At 36.7% G+C, this 12,500-nt stretch overlaps 3 protein-coding genes across 3 annotated transcripts; all 3 read left to right on the plus strand.

Annotated features, from left to right (window-relative positions):
- Positions 1–1,773: 1,773 nt before the first annotated feature.
- Positions 1,774–3,036, plus strand: LOC113812379 (uncharacterized). The gene is made up of 4 exons (XM_027364250.2): positions 1,774–1,830; positions 1,922–2,027; positions 2,162–2,418; positions 2,542–3,036. The coding sequence occupies exons 1-4, from the start codon at positions 1,774–1,776 to the stop codon at positions 2,824–2,826; spliced, it is 705 nt and encodes a 234-aa protein (XP_027220051.2). The 3' UTR covers positions 2,827–3,036.
- A 2,951-nt stretch (positions 3,037–5,987) lies between these two features.
- Positions 5,988–6,916, plus strand: LOC113812374 (uncharacterized). The gene is made up of 2 exons (XM_070118807.1): positions 5,988–6,246; positions 6,384–6,916. The coding sequence occupies exons 1-2, from the start codon at positions 6,004–6,006 to the stop codon at positions 6,654–6,656; spliced, it is 516 nt and encodes a 171-aa protein (XP_069974908.1). The 5' UTR covers positions 5,988–6,003; the 3' UTR covers positions 6,657–6,916.
- Positions 6,917–8,302: 1,386 nt separating this feature from the next.
- Positions 8,303–10,064, plus strand: LOC113812384 (uncharacterized). The gene is made up of 4 exons (XM_027364254.2): positions 8,303–8,306; positions 8,980–9,084; positions 9,219–9,475; positions 9,599–10,064. The coding sequence occupies exons 1-4, from the start codon at positions 8,303–8,305 to the stop codon at positions 9,881–9,883; spliced, it is 651 nt and encodes a 216-aa protein (XP_027220055.2). The 3' UTR covers positions 9,884–10,064.
- The last annotated feature ends 2,436 nt before the right edge of the window (positions 10,065–12,500 follow it).

A 12,500-nucleotide genomic window follows, 5' to 3' on the forward strand; every position in this document is an offset into this window, starting at 1 on the left:
TAGATAGAGCAATCCATTTCCTGAAAATGAAATTGAATTATTTATTAACATCGCTTAGGCCACGGCAATTTTTTCCTTGAATAGCAGGCAAGTCTGTTGATGATGAAATATCGGCGGGAGGGGAAAAAAAAAAATCCCCAGCACCAAAATAAGACAAGTGTACCTCCTACCTTCCAAAGATCAGAAGTAAAGGAATGTATCAGTTCCAGACCCACTTGGAGGAAGTAAAATTCTATCTTACTGCAAGTCTTCTAGGAGTTGAATACAAATTAAGAATGCTTTCAACCAGAATTTATTATATTGGAAATCAAAAAAATAAAATAAAATAAATAAAGTAAAATAAAAAATCCACACACACACACACACACACACACACACACACACACACACACACACATATATATATATATATATATATATATATATATATATATATATATATATATATATATATATATATATATATTGCCATTTTGTACAGGTAGGAAAAGGATATGAAATGAAATTCAACATAATGCGAAATACGCCAGTACTGATCAGAAGCGACCACCGACCACGGGCACGATAGACAACAGACATGGCATGACGCATGAGAGTAAGGTATTTCCACCAAATATATTTTATTTTTGTTTTGGGGACGGGAGAAACGATACCATACACAATGAATCATAGACAAATTTATTTATATTTATTCACTTGCTATTTCATTCGTGGACGTCACAATATCGGCGGGAAATTTGAAAAAAATAATCGGGATTTTCTTTTTTTTTTCATTTTCTTAGAAATAAATGTCGGCGGGCACAATTCAAGAAAAAAAAAATGTTGTGGCCTTAGAGTATAATGTAATACGAGGAATACTTCATGATTCTTTTGCAAATACACATATGTGTGTATATTATATATATATATATATATATATATATGTATGTATGTATGTATGTATGTATGTATATAGAAAGGGATTTATATATATAAATCAGTATATATAAATTCGTATATATACATATGTGTCTTTGTTTATTGATGTATTAGAAATTTACATGATTTAGATAGATAGACATGCAGGTTGACAAAAAATATATATACATATATACATATATATTACGTATATCAACAAAATACATGAGTATATCCAAACATATCTCATAATTTTCTTTCGAAAAGCACGTTCAGAAAGGTATATATATACTTTTTTATATAAACTTTTGCGTATATATTCACATATATACACACACATACACATGTACATGTATATATATGGATATATATGTATATATATACATTTACATATACAAGTACGTAAACTAATAAAGATATAAAGATCTGTACGTATATTTATATACATATACCTGTATACAGTTACATACACATATGTGTATGTGTTTATGTAATTGTATATATGTATGCATACATATGTATACACATGTGTATGTATGTATATATGTGCACGTACACACACACACACACACACACACACACACACACACACACACACACATATATATATATATATATATATATATATATATATATATATATATATATATATATATATATAAATATATATATGTGTGTGTGTGTGTGTGTGTGTGTGCAAGTATCTATGTATGTGTTTGTGTGTAAATCCATCTAACCGCTATCTATATACATATATACATACAAATATATATATATATATATATATATATATATATATATATATATATATATATATGCACACCCATACACGTGCGTCAGTGGATTTAAAATATGCATACAAATACATATAAAGCGATGTCTTGTAACGAACGTTCAGAGAAGCAGATACAAGCACATTTGTGCGTTGAGGAAGCACGTACGTAAGGATTGAAATACTATACTAACTTAACGTCAATAGGCTTTACCTGCACCATAGGATACGTTCGCTTTCCCTCTCTCCCAGGATCCGGTCCTTCACCCCCCTTGCCTCCGTCCACTCGCTATAAATATCGCGCTCTGCCAGGAACCGCCATCACACTCGTCCTCTCACTGCTCCAGAACACAAGCAGGTAAGGGACAAAGATCCTCTTTTCTGGTTCTTCTGAAATTGTTTCCTGTGAGACTCTTGAATATGTCTCAGGTCGTCGACTTTTGACGATTTTAGCTTTCTGCGTAGCCTCACTGTCAACTTTTCCCCTCACAGACTCCGCCACCATCATGAATTCTCGCGTGTTTGTCGCTCTCCTCCTGTGCGGCCTCTGGGCCTCCTCCGAGTCTCTCATCCTCTTGGGAACCACCGCCGCAGCCGGAACCATCGCCGCTACCACTGTCACTGCTTCTGCAGCGGCAGCTTTGGGCGTGGGCGCCCTGGCAGTGCTCAAGGGAGTTCTTATCGGGAAGCATCTCAAGCGCCGTTACAGGAGGGACGTCGATTCCATGGAGGAGGACGTTGCAACAGAAGTAAGTTAACGCTTTTATTAATTACTTTCATAAAATTTAATTGTGCAATTATGTATATGTGGAATGAAAGGCGCATACATAAAGGAATTCTGGACTTTACTAATATTCCTTTCACTCCAATAGATTGCTGTGGCCGAGAATATGGACTCTGCTGGTTGCGTGGCCAAGCTCTTGTGCGAAATCGAGGCCATGTCCGCTGACCAGCTCACGCCAGCCATGTCCACCTTCAAGACCGCCTTCGACAACAACAGCAACCTCAAGGGATCCCGAGGCGTCTACGACCTGGCCATCACCTTCGGCTCCAAGTTCGCCAAGAAAGACGCCAAGGCCTGCAGCGCCCTCTTCGACAAGTGCGTCCTCTCCAGGGACGATCTCTCCTTCATGCTGGATTCCACCTTCTCATGCTAGTCATGAGCACCGCATTCTTACACTAAGCACCTCACAATCACACCATCACCATGCATACACGCAGGCAGACTGAGTGGATCGGAGTCGTCACTGTGACCGAAGGTAGCTTTCAGACTGTCACTGACTGGACCTGAGAGTCACAGTGAATATCTGCAGTGTTCATAACGCTATTCATTCTTGCTTACCATCAAGTGAAATAAATCATATTTCTCCGAAAAATTACCTTTATTTTCCAATCCTTCGCTAAATACGCATATAAGTAATGTAATATATAAAAATATCTGTCTACCTATATATTTATATACATGTTTGTATGTGTATGCATGTATAAATGTGTGCGCGCACATATAGACCATCTCTATCGATTCTTTGATTTTGTTCACAGTTCATTTCCGAGGGGATGGATGGTTTTGGCCATATCATGCTGGCCACTTTTTGTGTTGACGAGGTATCCTGCAGGACCTTCAGTTGCCTTTGCCACCTTTGCCTGATTGGATATCCTTCTTGTCTTCTACTGAACCCTACCATTGTTCCGTTTAATATCCTTCAGATTACACCATAGACACACCTATTTCATAACTTCGGAAATCCCCATTTTACTTTTTTCACATGGCGACAACAGCAGCCGATTGCTAGGTTGCTGAGACAACTAACTTCAGCAGACCAGCCGGGCCAAGGGAGAGAAAATAGGCACACATCTGCAGATATATGGATGAGTCCTATAACAAAGTAAAACGTTACAACCTTTTGGGAAATCTTTAGAGTTTATAGAGAAGTTTAGGTAGAGTGTTATGCATATGTACATATGCATAAACACGCACATACATACATACGCATGCATATCAATATATATATATATATATATATATATATATATATATATATATATATATATATATATATATACAGATATATATATGGTGAGCTTTTTATTCCGTTAAAAGCATTCGATGGAGGGAGACCCCAGATTCTATCATTATAAATATTATCTTTATCATCATTGTCATTATAATCACCAGTACCATTATCGCTATAAATATTAACATTATATATATCATTAACGTCATTAATGCTATTGGTAATTTGTATCATAAGTATTATTAACATAATTCACATCATTATCATTACCATTATTACTATAATTCTTACAGTTATTATGATCATCATTATCGCTATTATCATTAGCATTACTACCATTCTCAATGTAGTTATCATTATTGTCATGTTTATCACTATCACTACCATTATAATTACCGATATCATAACTGATATCATCATCATAATACATACAGAAAAAGTCGGAAATATCGAAACTACATCAATACTGGATATACTATACATATATACCTATCTATCTATCTATATATGTACACACATATATTTAATGTTATATAAATATATATAACATTATATATATGCCTACTTTATAAGTTCTCAAACTCCATTTTCCTTTTTCACATGGCGACAACAGCAGGCGATTAGCTAGGTTGCCGAGACAGCTAACCTCAGCAGACCAGCCGGCCAAAGGAGATATAAAAGACAGCTGCAAATCTGCGGATGAGTTCTACGACAAAGTAATACGTGAACGACCTTTCGGGAAATCTTTTGTTTTGAGAGAACCAAAGTGGACGGAAATACACATGCTGTGTAGATAGGTAGAGATCTATATGCATGTACACATGCACATATAAAAATATATACATATACACACGCGCGCTCGCACGCACACACGGACATGTATAAATATATATAAAGAGTGAGGCCATGTTAGATTATATTATCATTATCATCATCTTTATTGTCATTATTGCATTAATATCAATGCCATTATCATTAATAGTATTAACACAACATTATTAACATCATATTATTAACACAACATTATCATCATATTATTAACATTTTCTATGTTATCAACATTAACATTATCAATTTTATCAACATTATTGATGCTATTACTAATATGATTCACCTCTTTATCATTACGATTATTATTATTTCTTTTGTCATTAAAGTTATTATCATCGTTATCACTACCATTACTACCATTTTCATTACAGTTGTTATCATAATCATTATCTTTATCATTATCACTATCATTATAATTATCGTTATCGCTATTGGTAACATTATCATGATACATATAGAAAACGTTGGGAATATCGCCACTACGTCATTAGTGAATATAATATACTCATATATATACATATAGATATATGTCCATATATATATGTGCGTGTGTATATATATTCATATATACATATATATATATATATGTATGTATGTATATATATTAACATATATGTGTATATATGTATATATATACATATATACTGCATATATATATACGATATATACATGCGTGTGCACCCATGCCAAGTTCTATGGCAATCGTTACAATACCTTGTTTTCCGTGTTTTTACCCTGAGAAATCGTCCAAAAATCGCCTTTGTCCGAGGACTTATTTGGCATGGGCAGGTAATGCCGAAGGTTCATCTATGCTGATTTCCTTTCACTTATATCCTTTGAAATCAATAGCATAAATAATACACTGGCTGTAAGTTCGTAGTCCTCCAGGATACAAGTTATGGAAGTGAAAAAATGTATTGTAAGCCAACATAAGATAGAGGCTCTAAAACTATATATAAGCATTTATTTGCTGTGAATATTATATCTTGTGGAAATCAAACGTCTTGGGACACGTTTCCAAAATAGATGTGCTTTTTATCTAATCATAAGAAAAAAAATAGCGAAAAGCTCTTCCGTATATGGTATTCACACACACCAGGATAACATTAAGTGGGTGAACTTACCCGATTTCCCCCATCAGATGGGGACGAGGTCCTTCACCTTCCGCAGGTACTTCCCAGCGCCATAAATACGGGGAGAGGCGCAAGGATCGCCGTCAGAATCCTGTGCGCCCTTGCCGGAAACACAAGCAGGTACGGGGGCGGGACCAGTGGACCACTTTTTAGAAATATCTCTGTTACTTCTTTTAGTGTCGATGGTGATATGTAAATACCGATCATGGACTTGTACTATCTTAATGATAACATTTTATCGACATAAAATATATATATATATATATATATATATATATATATATATATATATATATATATATATATATATATTAAACCACTAAATTCTTTCTTCAGCTTCAACCACAATATAACCATGAACTCTCGCGTGTTCGTCGCTCTCCTCCTGTGCGGCCTCTGGGCCTCCTCCGAGTCTCTCATCCTCTTGGGAACCACCGCCGCAGCCGGGACCATCGCCGCTACCACTGTCACTGCTTCTGCAGCGGCAGCTTTGGGCGTGGGCGCCCTGGCAGTGCTCAAGGGAGTTCTTATCGGGAAGCATCTCAAGCGCCGTTACAGGAGGGACGTCGATTCTATGGAGATCGACGATGAAGTTGAGGTTTGTACTGAAGATGTTAAGACGGTTCATACCTCAAGCTGTTAGCATGAAATGGACAAAATATATAACTAAATCGAACACAATCAATATTTACGCACTGCGCGGAGTGTATCTAATCCCATATATTTCCTCCAAAGGTGGCCGTCGCCAAGGAACTGGATTCGGCCGGCTGCATCGCCAAGTTGCTGTGCGAGATCGAGGCGACGCCCGCCGACAGCCTCACCCCATCCATGTCCACCTTCAAGACGGCCTTCGAGAATCCCGACAACCTCAAGTCCTCCCGCATCGAGTACGACCAGGCCATCGCCCTCGCCAAGGACGACCCCAAGGCGTGCAGCGTCCGATTCGACAAGTGTGTCCTTTCAAGGGAGGATCTCTTCGTCATGCTCGACACCGTCTTCTCATGCTAGATAAAACCTCACATCACTCATTTTATACTCACCCATCACTCATTTTATATAAGCAATTGTCTTCAATGAATTTACTTGATGTTCCCTTTCTCATCTTGAACAATCATTCAACCATTACACATTCTAATTCACATCCACAACCATGAGGAAATGCAACTGTGATTCCCTTTCCCTGAGCAGAGATTAGCTGTCAAGAGTCAAAGGCTGGAATCTCGTGCAAAGTGACTGACTAGAACTGGCAACCTGCCTCTGAGCTTGCAATAAAGACTAAAATTGATCCCTTTCGATACTTATTTATAAACCTGTCTCTTTACTACAATTCTATAAAAACACATGCGTGTACACACTCACACACACACATTTATATATATACATATAATACATGGACATATACATATATACATTATGTATATTTGCATATAGATATGCACGTATACATATAGATTGATAAGTTATATATACATTTATATGCAAATACACAAACAAATGTAGACATTTCAATTCGACTCTTGATGTAATATTTTCACCACACACCTGAGCAATATATTCTGAATACAGTTGACTTACAGTGTGGCCACCATATACCACCACCGAATACGAACTGTTCAGCACACGGCGGATTCGCACGGCTCCCTGGCGATGAATCTGCGGATTCAAAACAAGCGTTTTCATAGAACGTTCGCGTAGGACTAGTATGGCCGGCTAACGAACTAGGAAAAATTACTCATTAGAGCAACAGCAATTTCTTTTCTTGAATAGCGGGCAAGTCTGGTGATGATGACATATTGGCGGGAGGGAAAAAAATCCCCAGCACCAAAATAAGACAAGTGTACCTCCTACCTTCCAAAGATCAGAAGTAAAGAAATGTATCAGTTCCAGCCCCACCTGGAGGAAGTACAATTCTGTCTTACTGCAAGTCTTCTAGGAGTTGAATACAAACTAAGAATTCTTTCAACCAGAATTTATTATTTTGAAGAAAAATCGACATATATATATATATATATATATATATATATATATATATATATATATATATATACATATATATATACATACATATATATTGCCATTTTGTACAGGTAGGAAAAGGACTCTTTCTGGATATGAAATGAAATTCAACATAATGCGAAATACGCCAGTACTGATCAGAAGCGACCACCGACCACGGGCACGATAGACAACAGACATGGCATGACGCATGAGAGTAAGGTATTTCCACCAAATATATTTCATTTTTGTTTTGGGGACGGGAGAAACGATGCCATAGACAATGAACCATAGACAAATTGATTTATATTTATTCATTTGCTATTTCTTTCGCGGACGTCACAATATCGGCGGGAAATTTGAAAAAAATAATCGAGATTTTTTTTTTTTTTTTCATTTTCTTGGAAATAAATGTCGGCGGGCTATAGCCTTAGAGTATGAAGTGATAGGAGGAATACTTCATGATTCTTTTGCACATACACATATGTGTGTATGTATATTATATATAGATATATAGAGAGAAAGGGATTTATATATATAAATCAGTATATATAAATGCGTATATATACATATGTGTCTTTGTGTATTGGTGTATTATAAATTTACATAATTTAGATAAATAGATAATATATATATACTTATATATTACGTATATCAACATGAGTATATGCATACATATCTCATAATTTCCTTTTGAAAAGCACGTTCAGAAAGGTATATATATACCTTTCTATATAAACTTGTGCATATATATTCACATATATACAAACACACAGACACATGTACATGTATACATATATGCATATATATGTATATATATACATTTTTATATACAAGTACGTACACTAATAAAGATATAAAGATCTTTACGTATATGTATATACATATACCTGTATACACTTACATACACATATGTGTATGTGTATATGTAACTGTATATATGTATGCATACATATGTATACACGTGTATGTATGTATTTATGTGCACGTACACGCACACACATATATATATATATATATATATATATATATATGTGTGTGCAAGTATGTATGTATGTGTGTGTGTGTAAATCCATCTAACATCTATCTATATACATATATACATACAAATATATACATATATATATATGCACACCCATACACGTGCGTCAGTGGATTTAAAATGTGCATACAAATACATATAAAGCGATGTCTTGTAACGAACGTTCAGAGAAGCAGATATAAGCACATTTGTGCGTTGAGGAAGCACGTACGTAAGGATTGAAATACTATACTAATTTAACGTCAATAGGCCTTACCTGCACCATAGGATACGTTCGCTTTCCCTCTCACCCAGGATCAGGTCCGTCACCCGCCTGCCTCCGTCCACTCGCTATAAATATCGCGCTCTGCCAGGAACCAACATCACACTCGTCCTCTCACTGCTCCAGAACACAAGCAGGTAAGGAACAAAGATCCTCTTTTCTGGTTCTTCTGAAATTGTTTCCTGTGAGACTCTTGAAGATGTCTCAGGTCGTCGACTTCTGACGATTTTAGCTTTCTGCGTAGCCTCACTGTCAACTTTTCTCCTCACAGACTCCGCCACCATCATGAATTCTCGCGTGTTTGTCGCTCTCCTCCTGTGCGGCCTCTGGGCCTCCTCCGAGTCTTTCATCCTCTTGGGAACCACCGCCGCAGCTGGGACCATCGCCGCTACCACTGTCACTGCTTCTGCAGCGGCAGCTTTGGGCGTGGGCGCCCTGGCAGTGCTCAAGGGAGTTCTTATCGGGAAGCATCTGAAGCGCCGTTACAGGAGGGACGTCGATTCCATGGAGGAGGACGTTGCAACAGAAGTAAGTTAACGCTTTTATTAATTACTTTCATAAAATTTAATTGTGCAATTATGTGTATGAGGAATGAAAGGCGCATATATAAAGGAATTCTGGACTTTACTAATATTCTTTTCACTCCAACAGATTGCTGTGGCCCAGAAGATGGACTCTGCCGGTTGCGTGGCCAAGCTCTTGTGCGAAATCGAGGCCATGTCCGCTGACCAGCTCACGCCAGCCATGTCCACCTTCAAGACCGCCTTCGACAACAACAGCAACCTCAAGGGATCCCGAGGCGTCTACGACCTGGCCATCACCTTCGGCTCCAAGTTCGCCAAGAAAGACGCCAAGGCCTGCAGCGCCCTCTTCGACAAGTGCGTCCTCTCCAGGGACGATCTCTCCTTCATGCTGGATTCCACCTTCTCATGCTAGTCATGAGCACCGCATTCTTACACTAAGCACCTCACAATCACACCATCACCAAGCATACACGCAGGCAGACTGAGTGGATCGGAGTCGTCACTGTGACCGAAGGTAGCTTTCAGACTGTCACTGACTGGACCTGAGAGTCACAGTGAATATCTGCAGTGTTCATAACGCTATTCATTCTTGCTCACCATCAAATGAAATAAATCATATTTTTCAGAGAAATTACCTTTATTTTCCAATCCTTCGCTAAATACGCATGCAAGTGGTGATGTAATATATAACTATATTCATCCATATATCTACATATGTTTATACGTACATATATATGTGCATATATATGTCCATATATATGTATAGTTTATATACTATATGTATAGAATATATATCCTGATATATATACATATATACCATAAATATACCTTTATATATATAGTATATATATACTGATATATATACATATATACCATAAATATACCTATATATATACATAATATATATATATACTAATATATATACATATATTCGTTGCATATATAAACATATATATACTCTATAAATACATATATATACTGTATACATACATATATATATACATATATATATATATATGTGTGTGTGTGTGTGTGTGTGTGTGTGTGTGTGTGTGTGTGTGTGTGTGTGTGCGTGTATGCATGTGACTGTATATGAAATATAATTTTGTTACACTGCTCATTTCCCAGGGGACGGATGGTTTTGGCATCACTGGCAACTCTGTGTTGACAAGGTACTCTTGAATTGGCTTTGCCACCCTTGTCTAACTGACTGGATGTCCTTCTTGTCTTCTTACTGAACAAAAGTGATGTCCCGTTTCTTCTCTCACAGTTTATCACGGAGACACCTATTCCATAAATTCGAAAATCCTCCTTTTACTCTTCCCATGCGACAACAGCAGGCGATTCGTTGCCGAGACAGCTCACCTCAGCAGACCAGCAGGGTCAAAGGGGAAATAAAAGGCTCAACTGCAGATCTATGAATGATTACTACAGCAAGGAAAAATGTGTGAGGTAATCTCTATATTTTCAGGAAACCTGCATTGACGGAAATACGCATCATATGCAATGTAAATATACGTAGAGTCAATTAGGTCGATAGATATGTATATGTACATATGCAAATGTGCATACATGCATACACATGCAAACATATATACCTATATAAAGTTTTAGAATATGCCATAGAAGCATTCGAAGGAGGAACACACCAGATCAAAAAATATGTTTTGAAAACAGCTTCTATTACCATTAACATTATCTTTATTATTATCATTATCAATATTATCAGCGTCATCAAGATTATTAGCATGATTAATATTATTATCAACATTACCGTTGCGATTATCATTATCATTATCATTATCATCATTATCATTATTACTTTTTCCTATTGTAATTATAATTATTAGTATTACTGTCATCAACATCATTACCATTACTATCATTGTCACTGCAGTTATTATGATCATCTTCATTTCTATCATTATCACTATTATAATCATAGTTATCATAACTGGTATCATTATCATAATGCATATAGATACCGTCGGGAATATCGCCATACATCAATACTGAATATATATATATATATATATATATATATATATATATATATATATATATATATATATATATTGTATATATACTGCACACATATATAAACGAGTATATGCATACGCGTGTGAGTGTGCGTGTGTCTGCAATATGCAGTTGTATGAACATCGTTTCACATACCTTTTGTTCTTTTTTACCCTGAAAAATCATCCAAAAATCGCCCGTGTCCCAAGACCTTTTGGGAAAGGCCAGTGAAAACACAAAGTTCGGCTATGCTGATTTCCATTCCCTGGTAACCTTTGAAATCAATGGCATAAATAATGCACTGACCATAAGTTCGAAGGCCTCCAAGCGACGAGATCTGGAGTGCAAGAAAGCCTTGTAAACAAATACTTTGGGCCAGTGTTCTTTTCTCTTATTTTGGTGGGGGATTATACATAATTAACAACAGGTATAAAACTCTCTATAAGGACTAAGATATTACGGATAAGACATCTTATGAGATTCAAAAGCTTTGAGATACATTTCCAAAATTAATATGCCTTTTGTTTGATTTAATAAAGATTTTTTGTTAATTTTTTTTCTCGTGCTATGGAATGCAGCTTCTTTGGCGTATAATATGGTACTCACACACATCCAGGAAAACATTAAATGGGTGACCAGTCGTTACATTTGGGTAAACTTGTGCGATTCCCTCCATCAGATAGGAACGAGGTCCTTCACCTTCTGCGAGTCCTTCCCAGTGCCATAAGTACGGGGAGAGGCGCTGGGGTCGAAGCAGAATCCTGTACGCCCTCGCCGGAAACGCAAGCAGGTAAGGGGGAGGGACTCGTGGACCACTTTTTAGAAATAGTTACTTCTTTTAGTGTCAATGGTGATATGTAAATACCAATCGTAGACTTGCAATATCTTATACTTTATCGACATAAAATAATGCATCCCGCATATTTTCTTACGTATTTTTTAAACCACTGAATTCTTCCTTCAGCTTCAACCACAATATAACCATGAACTCTCGCGTGTTCGTCGCTCTC

This window comes from Penaeus vannamei, chromosome 4 (genome assembly GCF_042767895.1).
Source record: "Penaeus vannamei isolate JL-2024 chromosome 4, ASM4276789v1, whole genome shotgun sequence".
Classification (NCBI taxonomy): Eukaryota; Metazoa; Arthropoda; class Malacostraca; order Decapoda; family Penaeidae; genus Penaeus; species Penaeus vannamei.

Coding starts and splice junctions, on each gene's coding strand:
- LOC113812379 (XM_027364250.2), top strand. CDS start 1,774: ATGTCTTGTAACGAACGTTCAGAGAAGCAGATACAAGCACATTTGTGC. Junction 1,831..1,921: donor CACATTTGTGCGTTGAGGAA/GCACGTACGTAA, acceptor CCTCTCTCCCAG/GATCCGGTCCTTCACCCCCC. Junction 2,028..2,161: donor CTGCTCCAGAACACAAGCAG/GTAAGGGACAAA, acceptor TTCCCCTCACAG/ACTCCGCCACCATCATGAAT.
- LOC113812384 (XM_027364254.2), top strand. Junction 9,085..9,218: donor CTGCTCCAGAACACAAGCAG/GTAAGGAACAAA, acceptor TTCTCCTCACAG/ACTCCGCCACCATCATGAAT. Junction 9,476..9,598: donor AGGAGGACGTTGCAACAGAA/GTAAGTTAACGC, acceptor TCACTCCAACAG/ATTGCTGTGGCCCAGAAGAT.
- LOC113812374 (XM_070118807.1), top strand. CDS start 6,004: ATGAACTCTCGCGTGTTCGTCGCTCTCCTCCTGTGCGGCCTCTGGGCC. Junction 6,247..6,383: donor AGATCGACGATGAAGTTGAG/GTTTGTACTGAA, acceptor TTTCCTCCAAAG/GTGGCCGTCGCCAAGGAACT.